The sequence below is a fragment of the Macaca thibetana genome, chromosome 12, assembly GCF_024542745.1.
Source record: "Macaca thibetana thibetana isolate TM-01 chromosome 12, ASM2454274v1, whole genome shotgun sequence".
Taxonomy (NCBI): Eukaryota; Metazoa; Chordata; class Mammalia; order Primates; family Cercopithecidae; genus Macaca; species Macaca thibetana.
This window is the reverse complement of record NC_065589.1, coordinates 67,802,641-67,820,851: the sequence shown is the minus strand read 5'-3', so window position 1 is coordinate 67,820,851 and position 18,211 is coordinate 67,802,641. Positions and strand designations below refer to the sequence as shown.

The 18,211-nt window shown below is 34.7% G+C and overlaps 1 protein-coding gene across 3 annotated transcripts in view; it reads right to left on the bottom strand.

Annotated features, from left to right (window-relative positions):
* Positions 1-3,379: 3,379 nt before the first annotated feature.
* ATF2 (activating transcription factor 2) overlaps positions 3,380-18,211 on the bottom strand; it is a 90,535-nt gene continuing 75,703 nt past the window's right edge. Inside the window, exons 13-15 of one of the 3 annotated variants that reach the window (XM_050751773.1) lie at positions 11,220-11,325; positions 6,134-6,221; positions 5,911-5,969 (exon numbers count right to left, since the gene is read on the bottom strand). In XM_050751773.1, coding sequence (XP_050607730.1) covers positions 5,963-5,969; positions 6,134-6,221; positions 11,220-11,325 — 201 coding nt within the window. In that variant the 3' untranslated portion in view covers positions 5,911-5,962. Of the gene's footprint in view, positions 5,970-6,133; positions 6,222-11,219; positions 11,326-18,211 lie in introns of those variants that run through there. The other 2 variants (XM_050751772.1, XR_007718278.1) reach the window with 2 other exon arrangements.

Sequence of the window (18,211 nt, the reverse complement as noted above, 5' to 3'; positions counted from 1 at the left end):
AGACTGCAGTAATAAATGCTGGCAAGGACATAGAGAAAAGGGAATCCTCATACAATGTTTGTGGGAGTGTAAAAGTATAGCCACTGTGGAGAACAGTTTGGAGGTTCCTCAAAAACCTAAAAATAAAGCTACCATATGATCCAGTAATCTCACTGCTAGGTATATACCTAAAAGAAAGGAAGTCAGTATATTGAACAGCTATCTGCACTCCCATATTTGTTGCAGGTCTGTTCACAATAGCCAAAATTTAGAAGCAACCAATGTGTCCATCAACAGATCAATGGAAAAAGAAAATGTGCTAACTACATAATGGAGTCATAAAGAAGAATGAGATCCTGTTATTTCCAACAACATGGATGGAACTGGGGGGTCATTATGCTAAGTGAAATAAGCCAGGCACAGAAAGATAAATATCACATCCCCTCACTTATTTGTGGGTTCCAAAAATCAAAACAATTTAACTCATGGGGCAGAGAACAGAAGAATGGTTACCAGAGGCTGGGAAGGGCAGCGGGAGGGTGAGTAGGAAGTGGGGATGGTTAATGAGTACAAAAAAATACAATGAATGAAGACCCAGTATTTGATAATACAACATGGCAACTATAGTCAATAACTGTACATTTAAAAATAACTAAAATAATTGGTTTGACACACAAAAGGTAAATACTTGAGGGGATGAACATCCCATTTTTCCATGATGTGATTATACATTGCATGCCTGTATCAAAACATCTTATGTGCCCCATTATATATGCCTATTATAAATGCACAAAAAATGAAACATTTATAAAAATTTGCCTAATTTTGGGACCAGGCTATGAAAAATAGCATGTCTTCTTAATTTACATGCTTTTAAAAATTATTAAGCAAAAATAACTTTAAAAGAAGCCGTTTTGGGGGGAATATTCTGTTTTTTTCTATTAATGCTTTCCTAGAAAGCAAAATTTACTACAAAATGACAGAAGCCCATTCTTGACATAACTACCATAGTTATAATTTGAGATTCAGAATAAGAAATACTTTCACAAATAACTGAGATAATGCGTGATAAAACCAATACAATTGTTTTGTTCGAAAAATTTTGTCTCACACGTAAAATCTAATGCAACATAGAGACAAGGGAAGGCACTGTGACCATGACAAGGGTGTACTAAGCAACACTAATGAAAATGAGGTATTCTTCTCTTCTTGGAGAGCCACTGGAAGAACTTGCACGTACATTTGAAGAAAAATGATGCAAGCCACTTGCCCATTATTGACAGAGCCCTTCCAGTTTGATTGCTGTGACATATTTGATATTTTTACTATTAACCTTTGATTTGATGCTTTGGACAACAATAGAAAACTATGTATGCTTTTTCTTCCATTGTAGGTTCCAATGCCACATGGCCTTTGCTATTTCAGATTAAGTCTTTTAATTTTGGAAACATTTTCACTGATGGCACCTATTCTATGGCAATGTATGTAACTTGCAACTCATCATTTATATTTAAATGGTAGAACCATTTATTTCTTCAGAAAGGACTTTAGAAATATTCTAAACTTTGAGATTTTTTTTTCCACACAGAAGGATGCTAGCTCTCTAGGATCTTAATACCGAAGTATTAACTCTATGAATACCCATATTTCAATATATAGTTACTGATAATCTGGAAAGACCTGTACTGTTGTTTTAAGCCATGTGAGAAAATTACAGGCAAAGTTCATTTGTATTAAGTTTTGAGAAATGATTTTTCATAACTACACTGGATAGAAATAAAATGGCATAACTTTGCTTCTAAAGTAACTATTCTGTGGCCAATCTAGAAATGTCAGATTTAAAATTAGTTCTTGTAAATATCTATTTAGAACAAATTGCTTTGATAACTGTGTTCTCTAGGTTATTTTGAGTGTGTGTGTTTGTTCATGTCTATTTATCTAAGATGTGAGCCTTGGAGTAAATAGGATTCTCTCATGACTATAATCTCAAATATGGTCATCCATCATATAGTCTCATAGATGTAGAATTAGCAAAACTACATTTAATAGTAAGCACACACCATAGATGAAATTGTCTTTCCTGTCCTCTGATGTAAGTCAAGACTAACATGAGTGTGACCTTTTAAAACACCACTCATTTGTTACCCTGTTATAGAAACACATCAGCTTGTCTTCATGAAACTTTTTAACTATATCACATAATCTACCTTAAGCACACTTGTAGAATGTCTGTTAAAAAGTAGCCATGCATCTCCTCAGATTGGTCATATTTAACAGATATGACTAAAATGGTCACTCCACACACTCTCCAGCAAAACTGGTATTAAGTCTGCGTCTTCACTTAGCATGTACCACTTCTAATATAACACATAATTGACTTATTTGTTGATTACATTTCCCAACATCCTCCCACCATCTTTAGAATGTAGCCTCCACAAAGGCAGAGATTTTTGCTTTTGGCCATTGTGTTACTTCAAGTGCTTAGAGCAACCTCTGGCACCTAGTAGCACTCATTCACTGACAAAACAATGTGGCAGATGAGGTCAGAGACACAATGGGATGGGATGGGATGGGGAACAGATCATTTTTGGGCTTTGTGGGCCATCTTCAAGCTCTGAGTGAAACACGGAAGGCACTCCAGGATTCTAGGCAGAGCAGTGCTGTAACCTGACAAAGGTTTTAAAAGCATTGCTCTGGCTACTGTTTTGAGGATGGGCTGTGGTGGACAGGGCTGAAAGTGAAAAGACATTTATGAAGCAAGTATAGTAATTGGATGAGGAATCGTAAAGTCACAGATTAGGATGAAAGTGGTATAAATGGTGATATGTGGTTGAATTCTGGATTGTTTTGAGGGGAAAGCAAATAGTATTTCCTGACGGACTGGATGTGGGCTGAGAGAAACAAAATCAAGGTGACAACAAGGTTGTTCTAGCTTAAGCAACTGGAAGAATTATGTTGTCATCGATTGACTTGTGGAAGTTTGTGGGAGGAATATGTTTCAGGGTAGGGTGAGCTGTTTGGAAGTTCAGTGTTGGACATACCATGTTTCAGATGTTTTGTCAGACCATCACCAAGGGATGCCAAAGGCAGGTGGATCTGTGATTAACGTTCAGGGGTGTGGGGAATTACATATGAATTATATAATTATATAATTCAATTGAATAATTATATAATTATATATATTATATATATATAAATAAAAATGGGATGCAAAGTGAGTACAGAGAGGAACAAGGGCCAAGTACCCTGCAGTTAAAAGGAATGAATGAATTTTATCACAGAACTAGAAAGAATCTCAGGTTCTTCTCAGGTAATAAATGTCCTGAAGGGAAAAAAAAAATCATTATCAGGTGATGTTACTTTATGAAGGAAAGGTAAGAGAACAAGCAAATTATGAACATAATTTAAAGATAGAATTTATTCTCTGATGGTTTACTCATGCAAACTGCACATAAAAGAAAATAGTACAGTTTGTGTAACATTGCAAATATAAGGACTGAAAATGCTAGGTACAGAACTAGTATGACATCCTGAAAGTCAAAATGGAATTTGTGTTTATACAACTAATAATGATTTTTATATTTGCTCAGTACAGACTGATTTACAATGAAAGTTTTGCTAACCTTGGTAAGCTTGTTAACCGTTTACATGACTTCTTACATCTATGTAGTTTTATTTTACAGTTGCAAGAATTCTGTTACCAAAGAACCTTAACTTGCATAAGTAATAAGATGAAAGAAAAATGTACTGAAGGACTTAGAGTGAAAAATTGAGGCTTTTCCTAACCCATTCAAACTACAATAAAAAATACCCTTCTTGCAGAATTCATATTTTGTGCCTTTGAGATAACTCCTTAGAATAATGATATCAAAATCATGATTTGAAACTGATTACTTTAAAATAATGAAATTCGTTGAAAATTAAAAATTTAAGAATTATCAAATAAAAATGCTCTCATTATAATAAGCTAAACAATAAAATTCCCATTATCTTCATACTTAAAGTCCTGAAATGTCATTTATATAATCTGAATGTTTCCCAGTTTGGAACTTAGGCAGGTGGGATATTTCCTTGAATTATCAAGGATATTCCATACAGACTTTTAAAATGTCAGTCTCATTAGGAGATGGCACTGAGACTTTAGCAAATAGTGTAGTATGGATGCAGGACAAACTACACAACTTATTATAAATGCATTACAGATATTTACATAGTGGAATCCTGCTTGAATGCCAGAAGTTGCTACTGGGTAGGACTCATAACTATTTTACAAAGTTTTCTTACGCACATCTACTACTTTTAAAATTTTATGTTTAACAATTTATTCTATTTTAAAATATGTACTGTATTTTGAACATAACTGCAGAATAAAAATAGATAATGGCACATTAGAAAACTAAGTATCCCACAGATGATTGGATAATGAGAAAAGTGTACCTACAATCATCTCATCAGAAACAAGCTACATCATGGAATGTTAGTTATCCAAGCCTGCACAATAATGACATTTTAAACTGCAATCATCTATTGGCCAGCATCACACTGAAGGCATCGTTAAACATTCAAGCAAAGATTGCTGGCATAAACTATTGAAAGACACACACACACACACACACACACGCACACACACATACACAGACACACACACTCTCTCTCTCTCATTCATGCACGCTTCCCACATTATAATTACATTGTTCTAAAGATAGATACTGATTTTTTTTCCACGAGAAACATTATCAAAATTTGCTACTAAAAGATGACAGTGCTTTCACAAGAATAAGTACAAGTTAGCTCGCAAGTACAAGACAATGGGGGTAAACAGTTTTAAATTTTCTAAGTAGTAATTTTAGGCTTTTCTGGCAACCATACCATACTTAATTATGCATAAACTTTGCAGTTTGTAACCTGAAATCTGTAAAAACAATAAAAAAAATGAAAAACAAGAGCTAATTTCAAAAATTATTAGATATTTGATAACCCTGTATCATACATTATATAATTTCATATTTCTTAGCCTCAAAACACAGGTGTAAAATATTGAATTTAAGACTTGAAAAATAAAATCATTTTTGAAATGCTGAAAATTCTAAAATTTGTTTACTTAAAACCTTAAATAAAAAAGGAAAATGATTATAAATGACCTTGATTTAGCTTAACAATGTGCATAAAAGCACTGTATGTCTTTACCATGTTTTCACTCACTTAAAAAAAAGTGTTCTTTAATGTTTTTCCTTTTGCATAATGTGCAAAATAAAAGGCAAAAAGATTAAAAGCAAATTTCTATCTTTCTCTTGCCTAGTGCTTTTATGACTCCGTTAACATTACAAAGTCAACAGGGACTATGCAAAACTTTGGTATAAATGATAATACTACTACCATCACAGTTGAGGGTTAAGGGGTGGTCAAAAGAAATGGAAGTGGGAAGAAAGATTCAGTAACACCCCCATTTATTAAAACACCAACAAATTAAAAGTGAAATAAACCACAATGAATTATAATACAATTTACACATTGAGCACAGAAAAATTAATAAATCTACTAATATTTATAAAAAAAGCAAAATCAGTCTTTTTCCAGAGACTAAAAACTGTTTTTCAGTCTGATCAACTGCTGCTACACCAACTTTAGAGCCAAATTTAATTTCAAGTAAAAAAAAAAAAAATTTACAACCACAGATTTCGCATAAATGGAAACTGGTCTTTCCTTGATTTCCCTTTGAAGTCACTAATGAGTATCTAAAACTGTTGTACTGCAGGTTTTTAATCAACTTCCTGAGGGCTGTGACTGGGAGGAAGGAGCCATAACGATCTGTGAAAGAGCAGGCTCTGTACTCTGGTCCGCCATCTGGGTGAGGACTGAAGTGGCTACAGCTTCTGCCTTGGAGGTTGAACTGACTCCATTGGATGTGCTGACCGAACTATGCTGTATAGCTTCTGTATGTGGACTACTCGGCACTGAAATGTCTTCTGAACTATCATCTTTATCAGCAGCTGGGTGAAAAAAAGAAAAATTATTCATTTTCCTAAAATCTGTAAGAATGCACCATTATGCTGAGGCAATATATGGAGTAAAAAGTTAGAAAGCATCTTACAAAACTGATTAGACAAGTTGGTATTACAGGAATTGATATAGGTCATGAAGTAGGCAATTTTACCTGCAATAGGTCAAAAGAAGGCACAACCATGCATATGGAAACATCTGGGTGCCCACTGCCTTATGGAATAGAGTTGAAGAAATATTTGCTAAATAGTGTTAAAGAAAGAAAATGAGGTAGAGTTTGGAAGACAGGCTCTTACAGATACAATCAAACATAAGTATCACATTTAACAAACTCAGTCTGGTTGGCCTACATGTCATTCTTATCATAAGATAAAAATTTATAACCACATGCATAAACAAAATGAAGTCTTACATACAAATTACATCTTCAAATTATTCCCTCTGCATTCTCCAGAACTGTATTTATTCTGGCTGATTTTCCATCTATTGCAGCCATGAATGATTATAACACCTGATTCTAATGATGCATACATATGAGAATAAGCAATATTTAGAATCTAAATGCCACCAGCTGTTATAGTTGCATGAATAAATTGGGATTCAAGTAAAAATCCATACAAAACTCTAAACATTGCAACTGAAAAGATACTCAGGAAAAGGCATTCTAAGTATTTACAAAAATAAATCTGCAAATACTTAGACCTGAACAAGTCTTACACCCTTATTTTAATAGAACAGAATCCAGTAATTTCATTTAGTAAAAATTTGATATAGATAACACACAAATATTTATAGTATATGTAAGTTATGAGGAACAATGATAACATGAACACCTGGGAACCGTGCCGCCAACCTAAGAGAGAACACTGCCATTAACACTTCTGCTTCCTGGAGGTTCCTGTCCTCACCAAAGGTAATCACCACTCTGACATTTCTTTAACCATTCTCTTGTTTTTCCTTTGTAGTTTTACCACATAGGTATGTATCCCTAAGCAACATAGTTCAGCTGTTTATTCTGAAACATTTTAAAAACAGTATCACACTGGATGTACTCTTTGGAACCTTGCTTTTTTCACTTGGCATTAAAACTTTTTTTTATTCAGTGTTCAGAAGTGACAATAAGTAGGCTTTTAAAATCAAATCTGAGAATGTGTATTGGCCTGCTTACTGATGGCCAGATGCCCATTCTGAAAGTCAATTAGTAAAAAATATTGTGGATATCTTATGAAGCAGGACTTAGCCTATGATTTGCAATGTAGAAGATGCAGAGGGGGATACCTGAGAGTGTCAACTTTAGCTAAAAAAAAATTATTAATCTTGTGCATTTTCTGAAATAAAGTTTTTACAGAATTTTTCAACATCTGCCTCAAATCCATGCATTTTTGAAAAGCAGGTTTTAAAATACATTAATGAGATGGAACCCCATCTTCTCTATAACATGCTATAAATCAAAACCATACCCCTGGATACTTGACCTCAAGGTACAATAAAACAACAACAACAAAACCAACCACCAGAAGTAGTATTCCTTTAAAAATCATACAAAATGGAATGAATACTTAAAAAATTATAGATTCAGATGGTATATATGCAGGTGTGTTACACAGGTATATTGTGCAATAGAAGTTTGGGCTTCTACTGAACCTATCACTGAAATAGTGAACATAGCACCCAATGGGTAGTTTCTCAACTAATGCCCCCCTTCCCCTCTACTTTTCTGATCAAGCAATAATGAATGTTATAAAATATTTATAATTCAGATATTAAAATAGCCAATCATTACATGTACAAAGAAAACAAAACACTGGCAATGACAGTTTAACTGGAGGGAATACTAAAAAGCTCTATTTGTTTATTTCACCACTATTCTTTTTTTTTTTTTTTTTGAGATGGAGTCTCGCTCTGTCACCCAGGCTGGAGTGCAGTGGCCGGATCTCAGCTCACTGCCAGCTCCGCCTCCCGGGTTCACGCCATTCTCCTGCCTCAGCCTCCCGAGTAGCTGGGACTACAGGCGCCCGCCACCTCGCCCGGCTAATTTTTTGTATTTTTTAGTAGAGACGGGGTTTCACCGTGTTAGCCAGCATGGTCTCCATCTCCTGACCTCGTGATCCGCCCATCTCGGCCTCCCAAAGTGCTGGGATTACAGGCTTGAGCCACCACGCCCGGCCCACCACTATTCTTTAAAAGAACAACAGGCTGACGTTTCCCTGAATGTTGAGTTCAAGGGATACACCAGCTTTTAAAAATAAAGAGGCTGATCTGTGATGAGTGGTATAAGGAAATGTAAATACATACTGGAGGCAACAACTCAAAATGAAAACAGTAAATTATAAAGGATGAATGCTTACCTACAGACTTTCAGAATTAGTAAAAGCAATGTGATATATTTGCACCTATGTCCAGTTCTAGGTGAGGGGAGAAAATGACTGGTGTAATCACAAGCACTAGAGAGATACAGAAAGCCATGGTGTACTCAAAGAGCCACTTCTAGCTCTACCTAAGCTAAAAGAAACCAGCTGTTTAGGCAATTCCGTAATCTTGAAAGTTCTCTACCTATGTCCACAAGTTTCTTTTTCTTATTTGAGATAGGGTCTCCCTGTCACCCAGGCTGGAGTATTATGGCACAATCACAGCTCACTGCAGCCTTGAACTCTTGGGCTCAAGTGATCCTCTTGCCTCAGCCTCCCAAGTAGCTGGGACTATAGGTGTGTGCCAAATTGTCTGGCTTTTTTAAACTTTCTGTGGAGATAGGGTCCCGCTATTTCACCCAGACTGGTCTTGAAGTCATGGGCTCAATCTTCCCGCCTTGGGGTCCCAAAGTGTTGGGACTACAAGGCATGAGCCACAGTGCCTGGCTCATACATTTTTTCAGTAATAAAAGTATTTGTGGTTGATTAGTCCCTAAGAAGCTTTTCTTCCAATTTATAATTATAGAGACAATTATAATACAACTTTAATTATGCCCAGGTCTGAAGAATGTGAATTCATGGCAATAACATCACTTTTGTGCTTTATTCTTCATGGAACCCAAATATTTAAAACGTACTCTTTATTATTTTCATTCAGATTTTATATTACTTAACTGTTGGGGTGACTGTCATGGTTTTCCCATGACTGAGGGGTCTTCTTAGGAAGTTGGACTTTCAGTGCTAAAACTGGGTGGGACAGACCCTATGGCTGTGACTTAGTACTTTCACCTTTACTTGAAAGATTTTGTAACATTCCTTAATTTCTACTAAATCTTAGTTTTGATTCACAAATGTCTTTAAAGATTTAGCTAGTATTACAACTCACCACTGTTAGCAAGAGCTGTGCACTACAACATAATGAAGAGTGTAAATTTTTCAAAGGTATTCACTTAGTCAATCTCTGTATCTGTTTTTACTACTACACAACAGAGAAGTCAGACTTATTTCAAACATTTCAAATTGGAAAATATAAATTACTTGAAAATTTCTACAAAATCCAATTATCTCCCAAGAGCTGAAGAGAATTAATTTTATGGTAGAACTATATTTCAGTTAATTTGATTACTTACATGACTAGACAGGAATAAAGATAGGAGTATTTCCAAACAACAAAAATATCCTATTCATTTCTTATATTCTCATAACTTAGTACTTTATGTACTAAAAATGTATTAATCTAGATTTTCAGTCATTTTATGTAAGTATACAGCATATAAACCCGCGCATCTATACACTTAAGATATCTCTGTAAATCGACTGTCAAAATGAATAACTGGTTTGCATCTGCTGAGCATACACTGCCTGGACAATAGAGTCAAAACTGTTGGGATAATCTAATAAATTATCAAAGATTTAAAAATTACAGGTAATTTTGAATTGGATACAATTTAAGAGGCCAGTTAACTTCCTTTTAATTTGATAAAATCATTTGTTTATTTCCTTTTAACCTATCAAAATTCAAGAGAGATTTCTTGTTAAAAAAATCATGTATGCATAAATGCTGAACTCAGTAGCTTCTATAGGAAATTATGTTAAGTCAGATGGGAACCATAATGGCCTCATCCCTGAAGCAATCATTGTTAATATAAATCCCAAACATATTTCTATATGGTTCCAATTTACTCCACAATGTGTTTCACCATCCTGTCAAAATTACTAGATATCAAATAACCAAGATTTATATGCTCAAAACTGACAAAAATCAGCGTTCTAAATATATATGGCAGTTGAGAGTTGCTAAATCTACGGAATCTTTTAAATTAAAAAATATTGCCCATTCTGATGAAACTGCTTACAATGACTACAAGTAAAGATGGTGGCCATTAAGTTTTATCGTGAGCACCTGAGGAACTGTTTGCATCCAATACAAAATGTTTCTTTCTTTTGAATTACTGACACTGGCAAATTGAAATGAAGTGGATACATATGGTTGAAACAATCTTCACATTTACAAATATCCTGAAATATCACTAAATCATAAAGATGTAAGCTGTGGGTTATATATTATAAATGTTGCCTAATGCATTCCCAACTGTTATTTCTTACAAATTGGTATACTATGGACAAAATTGGCCATTTATTCAAGAGTAACAGCTGGTTCCAACACTGTGGATCTTATCAAAAAAGGACTTTACAAAAGGGAAAAGGCACAATTAACCTCTAAAATGCTGAAAACAAAAGAATCTAATTCTTTGGGAAAACATTTAGGAGGAAACATATAAGCAGATAATTTAAGTACTGTTCCCGTTTTAGCATTTTTATAACTATCTAGATAATGTCAATATAAAGGTCTACCACAATAAAAACATTACACAATGCTGACATTATCTAAGAAAGAATAACAACATCTGATACCATAAAGGGATATCAAATATTGTTAAAGGCAGTCAGCTGATTTTAAAAAGAAAAATATCATCATTACTGAATGGAGGCTGGGAAAAAAGTAGTGTTTCACCCTGTCAATCTAAGACAAAGTGTTACCCTGAGAAGATGAACAAAATATCAAGTACTTACAGTATATTTTAAATTATCAGCTAATCCATTTTGTTGATCTATAGTAATGCTTAGGAAAAAAGCTAGAAACAGGAAAACTCAAACTCTCTAGATTCTAAAAAAGTATACCTCTTTACTGCATTCTATAATAACCTTACAGAAATTCTGATATTTAATCTTAAATATTTTTAAGATCCATTTTTAAAGTAGCAGCTCAGTTCACTCTGGCGGTATTTCACTGACGTAGCCTAAGGCTATAGGTAATGGAACATTACTCACTATGATAGCCAGATTTCTTCTGCATGGCGGTTACAGGGCAATCTTTATGAGCCAGAAGAAGCTGTTTCAGCTGTGCCACTTCATTTCTCAGCAGGGTGACTTCACTCTGGAGAAGAAACAACTTATGTACCTTACCACAAACTAAACATATATTTTACTGTTTAAAACAAGTGAGGATTAAGGTATGAAAATTGGACATCACTGGCAGAACATTAAAAACAAAGAAAATATGCTGATTAAATATGTCTAATCAGTACATGGCAGCTTTTATATTTTAGCATTTATTAAAAAGCTGTAACTTGAATAAAAATTTAAGTAAGATAATGCCACAACTGGATAGTATTTTGAAATTGTTTCCATTTCCTTGGGACTTCCTATATATTACAGGTAACCTGTTGAAAGTATTTTTATTTTATATATGTTACATGCTCTTCTGATTACTTAAAAAGAAACATCAAGGGAGTCAGGATGAATTTTCACCAATTCCATTCACTTAAAAATGAAAAATTCATCCTAGATATTCAATTAAGCAGGTTTCTAGTTTCCTAGAAACCAAGAGAAGCTCCACAGGGGAAACCAAAAATAACCAAAGAATCATGGATACCTAAAATTCACTGCAAGGCACTCTTGCTGGACACTGAAACCAATGAAACTAGATATAACATTTAAATGGCTTAGTTGCCTTTGACCCAGGCAATTTGTGCACATCTAAATTTAAATCTGCTAAATCAATGGAGATTTGTCCTGATCTTCAGAATGAGTACTTCAGCCATTGTTTGGGATACATTAATCTGGTAAAAAGTTCCAAATTGAGCAAGTCCGACTAATTCCTTTGAGTTACCCCAAATATTAAAAACACGTAAGTCAGTGATCATTACCAATATTCAAGAGTTAGAAATAATATGAATTTAATAAACTGGTATCATAAAAAATTCTTAACTTACAAATACCTCTACTTACTTGGACTTAAAATAACTAAAACCATTCAGATTTCATCCATGAACCAAAAAGTAAATTAGAAAATATAGCAAACAGGTATACATAAAAGCTCAGGCATGACATTTTCTACCTTATTTCTTAACCAGAAAGCTGAATATAAAATAATTTAGCAGGCCGGCCTGGTGGCTCACGCTTGTGATCCCAGCACTTTGGAAGGCTGAGGCAGTTGGATCACTTGAGGTCAGGAGTTCGAGACCAGCCTGGCCAACATGCTGAAACGCTGTCTCTACAAAAAATACAAAAATTAGTTGGGCATGGTGGCGGGTACCTGTAATCCCAGCTACCTTGGGAGGCTGAGGCAGGGGAATTGCTTGAATCCAGGAAGCAGAGGCTGCAGTGGGGTGAGGTTGCGCCACTGCACTCCAGCCTTGGTGACAGAATGAGACTCCGTCTCAAAAAAAATAAATAAGAATTTAGCAGACCTGGGCCTCCATAGTGATAAATAACAGAAACATAAAAATCAAAAGAACAAAAGTTAAGCAATCTAAAGGCAAGTCTATTGGGTCAAACAGTTTCTCACACCCCAATAACAATGAACTACATCACTGTATTTAAGTACAGAACAAAAATTGATGCTCATAATAACTCTAAACCATTAATTAAGAGATTAAATTATTTAGAATACTATATTTCAGGCAAGAATAGGTAGACTGTAATCAAAGTACAAAAGGTAAAATTTAAAACAGTTCTGCTTGAAAAGATAAGCTGTCATTTAGAAAACACCTTCTGCAACTGGTGTCAATAATGCTAATTATAGCTCAGTATTAATGACACTATTGATGAAACCATGTTATGAATAATCCAATGTATATTCCCCAATGTATATCACCCATCCTGTCAGCTTGATTTTAAGACTGACATCTACAAGTTTCTCTCATTAAATCCCGTAACAGGAAATGGGCTGGATATTTATTTTTAGTCAAGAATATACAATCTTTAACAATCTGGTGATGGTGACCATGATTTTCAACTCTTAACTGCTCTTCCGATATACTCTATCCTTTAACACCAAACACTAGTAATGCTTCAAGCCTGTCATACACTTGCTGCCTTCACATTAGCCTGAACAATTTGAAATAACCAGTATTTGTCTTGACACACAAAAATAACAGTTTGAAATTGCTAGCTAAATACATACTGTTGTCTTTATCTTCTCTTCTTTGTCTTGCTAAATATTTTATTTATCTTTAAGTGCCAACTCAGTACAGTTTAGACTACATAGGAAAATAAGTTAGATGCCTATTTCTGTGTTCCCACAGCCACATACTTTTGTGTGTATATATACAGATCTCTTCCATAGTACTTATCACACTGGATTGTAACTTTTGGTGTACTCGTTTGCTACCTCTCCCAGACGGAGAATTTCTTGAAGGCAGAACATATCTTTTTCTTGGTATCCCCAGAGCATAGCATATTGCCTGATATGGACTGAGTAGACAGACATATTTTAGAGAGGACCATGTAATTCTATGTCTAGGAGGTAAAAAATATCAAAGAAGGTGAAATAAAAAACCTTGAATAATATGAATCTGGTCAGAGGTCCTAACTTCATAATTTATACCAATAATCTCCCTGATAGAGTTACATTGTTAATTTTCTCAGTTATGAAAATTGGCATATTATATAGTATCACCTCAATTACAGAACTTTAAAAATCACAAATGCCTTCTCTCTTAAACACTCTATACACTCATAATAAACCATATTATGAAACAAAATGCTGTATGTGATAAAAGTATTGAAAGTGTTATGCGTTGGCTAATTGATATAAAATAATTGATTTAAAAATAGACTGCGTGTGGTGGCTCATGCCTGTAATCCCAGCACTTTGGGAGACTGAGGCGGGCAGATAACTTGAGGTCAGGAGTTTAAGACCAGCCTGGCCAATGTGGTGAAACCCTGTCTCTAAATATAAGAATTAGCTGGGTGTGGTGGCGCATGCTTGTAATCCCAGCTACTTGGAAGGCTGAGGCAGGAGAAATGCTTGAACCAAGAGGTGGAGGTTGCACCACTGCATTCCAGCCTGGGCTACAGAGTGAGACTCAGTCTCAAAAAAATAAATAAATACACACACACAAATTATCTCTTTAAATAGGCAGGTCTGAAACTGATGAACAAGACATCAGTTTCTATATTTCAAACTTAACTGTTGGTGGTGTTCTGGCTGTTGATCTAATTAGACTACCTGGTTTACTAACATATAGATGTAAAGATGCCACTAGCTAGGAAAGGTTAATGAACATCGAGGACTGAAGAGGTACAGTACTTGATTCTTGTTACAACGTACATTTGTGCTAACTGAATTCTAATTGGCATTAACTTGGGGAAACAATGGAAAAGGCCAAGAAGAAGAAATTAAAAATTAAAGCTTTTGCACATTCTTTTGTTTTTTAATTTCTGTTACTCTTATTTCTTTTAAAAAACTCTGCACATTCTTATATATAAATTTGCATGTATCTAAAAAGTAAAACATACAAGCATGCTGTAAATTATATTTATCCAAAATTCAAATAACCAATTTTTCCACTACACCTTTTAAATAGCAGAAATGGTTAAGAAATAAACCAACAAATTCAAGGTGTGCATAACAGAAATTCAGTCCAATTTTTTACATTGTCCTGATCTAAAATGTTTTACAGTAACATTTTCCTAATGATGATTTTGAAGCTCAAAAGTGACTTTTGGATGACAGGTTACAAATTAAATATTGTATTATTACTGTACTCTAATAGTTGATTTCATTAAAAGATGGTATCACCACTAGACTAAAACCAGTAAATGAGACACAATTACTGGCTAGGAATTGGGACTGAGAGAAATACTACAAAGCAAACATAGCTGGGGTGCAGGTTAGGCATGAGGGTGGGTCAAACCTTGAAGAAGTAGATTAGTTGAGCTGCACAGCCCTAGTAAGTATAAGCATATGCTAGTGGTAAAGACCAGGTCAAGCAGGGGTTGGAAATAGGATGCTCATGCAGGTAAAGGTTTTATAACTGAATTAGTTAGAAGAGGCAAAACCTAAGTGGTTCCTTAGTCTCACACACACACACACACACACACACACACACACACACACGCACACACTTATTTTAGTAGAGATGGGGTTTAGGTTTTATAACTGAATTAGTTAGAAGAGGCAAAACCTAAGTGGTTCCTAAGTCACACACACACACACACACACACACACACACACAGACACACACACACACACACACTTATTTATTTTAGTAGAGATGGGGTTTCACCATGTTGGCCAGGCTGGTCTTGAATTGGAACTCCCGACCTCAAGTGATCTACCTGCCTCGGCCTCCCGAAGTGCTGGAATTACAGGAGTGAGCCACTGCTCTTGGCCTCATTTATGATAAACATAGTACATTCAACAAACTACTCCAAGCATTTAAGAATTTTAGTCTCATGTACACACGCATAAAGAAAATAGTGTATTCTTAAAAATATAGGCATGATTTATTACTATTCAGATAAGATGGCTGCATAAATCATGATTTTAATTCTGAAATCTTTCTACTAAGAAAGATCAGAAGACAGAGAGAGACGGGGCTGCTACACAAATATAATGGGAAGACTCCTTAAGTTCCTATACACAGAGACCTCAGAATGTAAAAAAAGAGAAGTTACATACACAGACAAAACCAGTTTGCTCAAGCCAAAATAAATATCAAGGGGATGTTCAGCCACAAAAAGACTTAATATTAAATGAAAAAAAATGTACACCTCTTACTGTTTTGTGGATTACTTTAGATTAGATTTTAATTGGATTCAGCCCCCAAAGTCCTCCTGGTTATACTAGCTAGCTACTATTTGTGAGTTAGTATACTTGCAGGATATGTTAGTTATCTTCCTGGGTCATTCTGAAGATGAAGTAAAATAAGGGATATAAAAGCATTTTGAAAATGTAAAAGTCCCATTCAAACATGAGAAATCATCACTTTGTCAAAGTAAAATGTATTTGGGAAGATGGAGCAGATGCTAAAAGAAATTATTATTCTAGTCTAAAATCTAATGTAAATTATTTTGTCATTACCTGTACCACGGCTCCACTCTAATAATGTGGCTACTCAAAGGTTATTTACATAGCAGCAAACAAATTTTTCTTACATTGTCTTTGTAATGTAAATCAGCCTGCTGAAATAATCACATGATTGCCAACTGACTAATCAAAACTTTTATTGATATTTGGCCATTAATATCAGGTATTCCCTAAATTCATGATCTTTGACTTTCTACTTCAGCCATTACCCCCAAAATTAAGGAAACAGTATTGAACAGTTTCTTATTTTGCGAAATTCTCACTGCTATGAATTTTTAAAATGTTTAGTCCTCACAAAAGGCAGTTAAGTATTAAGATTCCCTCCACACAGTTCCAAGGGTTATCGTGGAATGTAAAACCTTACACATGAAAACAAACTAGTTTTTTAAAAATTTATATTTTTAACAGAAAAAAGGATGACAGAGTTCTCACTAGAGCCATAAAATATTTTGGAAACACTTTGCAAAATGAATTGGAATGACTCCTTTCCTATTCTCACACTTTAATTACTTGTTTCATGTCTGTCTCCTTTGCTAGACCACAAATTCTGTAAGTGCAAAGACAATGTCTTTTTCGCTGTTACCCAGATCTAATAATATGCCTTGCACACAACAGATGCATAATGACAGAATGAAAAATAACTAGCATTTGCACAGTATAGTTACAACACTTTTCTGTATCTTATTTCAGTTGCTTTTCATAACAGTACTTACTCTATCAGTGTGACGGAGAAACAAAGGCTTAGGAAGATTCTTAGTAAAGGCTTCAAATATAAGTATTAGATCTCAAACTCAGAATAAGATGCATGAGATGACCGCAGCTACACTAATACCCCTTTCTTTCATCTAGAATATAGTTAAGAGCTCAGTGGAAAAAAGCGGAAGACAGTTAGATCATAGAATTCAGAAATTATAACAAACAGGTATTATAAAGTATCTTCCAATTATTGCTATTTTTTCCTATTTCAAGTGATAAATACTGAAATAAGATATTGTCTGGTACCAGAAATAAAAGATTTAATCTCATTTTCTATAAGTCAATGAACCAATAAACAAAACCTTTTCCACATCATTAACTTATGAGTAAATTCTAGCTATAAAAGTGTGCTTTTATTAATTTATCGTGCTTCCACTCCACACACATTTTGCAGTATCTAAGTTATTAGGTTGGTGCAAATGGAATCACAGCTTTTGCCATTAAAAGTAACGGCAAAACATACTTTTAATGGCAAAAACTGTGATTCCATTTGCACCAACCTAATATAACAGCCAAATACACACAAAAATAATTATCAAGTTGTACCCACAGAGTAAATGTTAAGCAGCTACTGTTAGTAAAGAAAAGGAATCTGCTTTTTGTTCATAAGGAAACATGCTACATTTATAAACTGAAAATTAACCCCCACAATAACTTGAAAGACAAAGCTTATAAACAGTAAAAACCATTTCAAGTAAAAGATAACAAAATGAATAAAACAGATATTACTTTAAAAATACAATAATTGGCTGGGTGCAGTGGCTCATGCCTGTGATCCCAGCACTTTGGGAGGCCGAGGCGGGCAGATCACCTGAGGTTGGGAGTTCGAGACTAGCCTGACCAATGTGGAGAAACCCGTCTCTACTAAAAATACAAAATTAGTCGGGCGTGGTGGCGCACGCCTGTAATCCCAGCTACTCAGGAGGCTGAGGCAGGAGAATCACTTAAACCCGGGAGGGGGAGGTTGCGGTGAGCTGAGATTGCACCACTGTACTCTAGCCTGGGGAACAAGAGCAAAACTCTGTCTCAAAAACAAACAAACAAACAAACAAAAAAAACCCCAATAATTTATAACCAACAGTATTCAATTTTTGGTCTAGATTACCATAAATGTCTCTAATATAATTTGATGAAATTGCTCTTTTAGCAATGATTTGGGAAAACTAAAACAATACTAAATTTAGTGAAT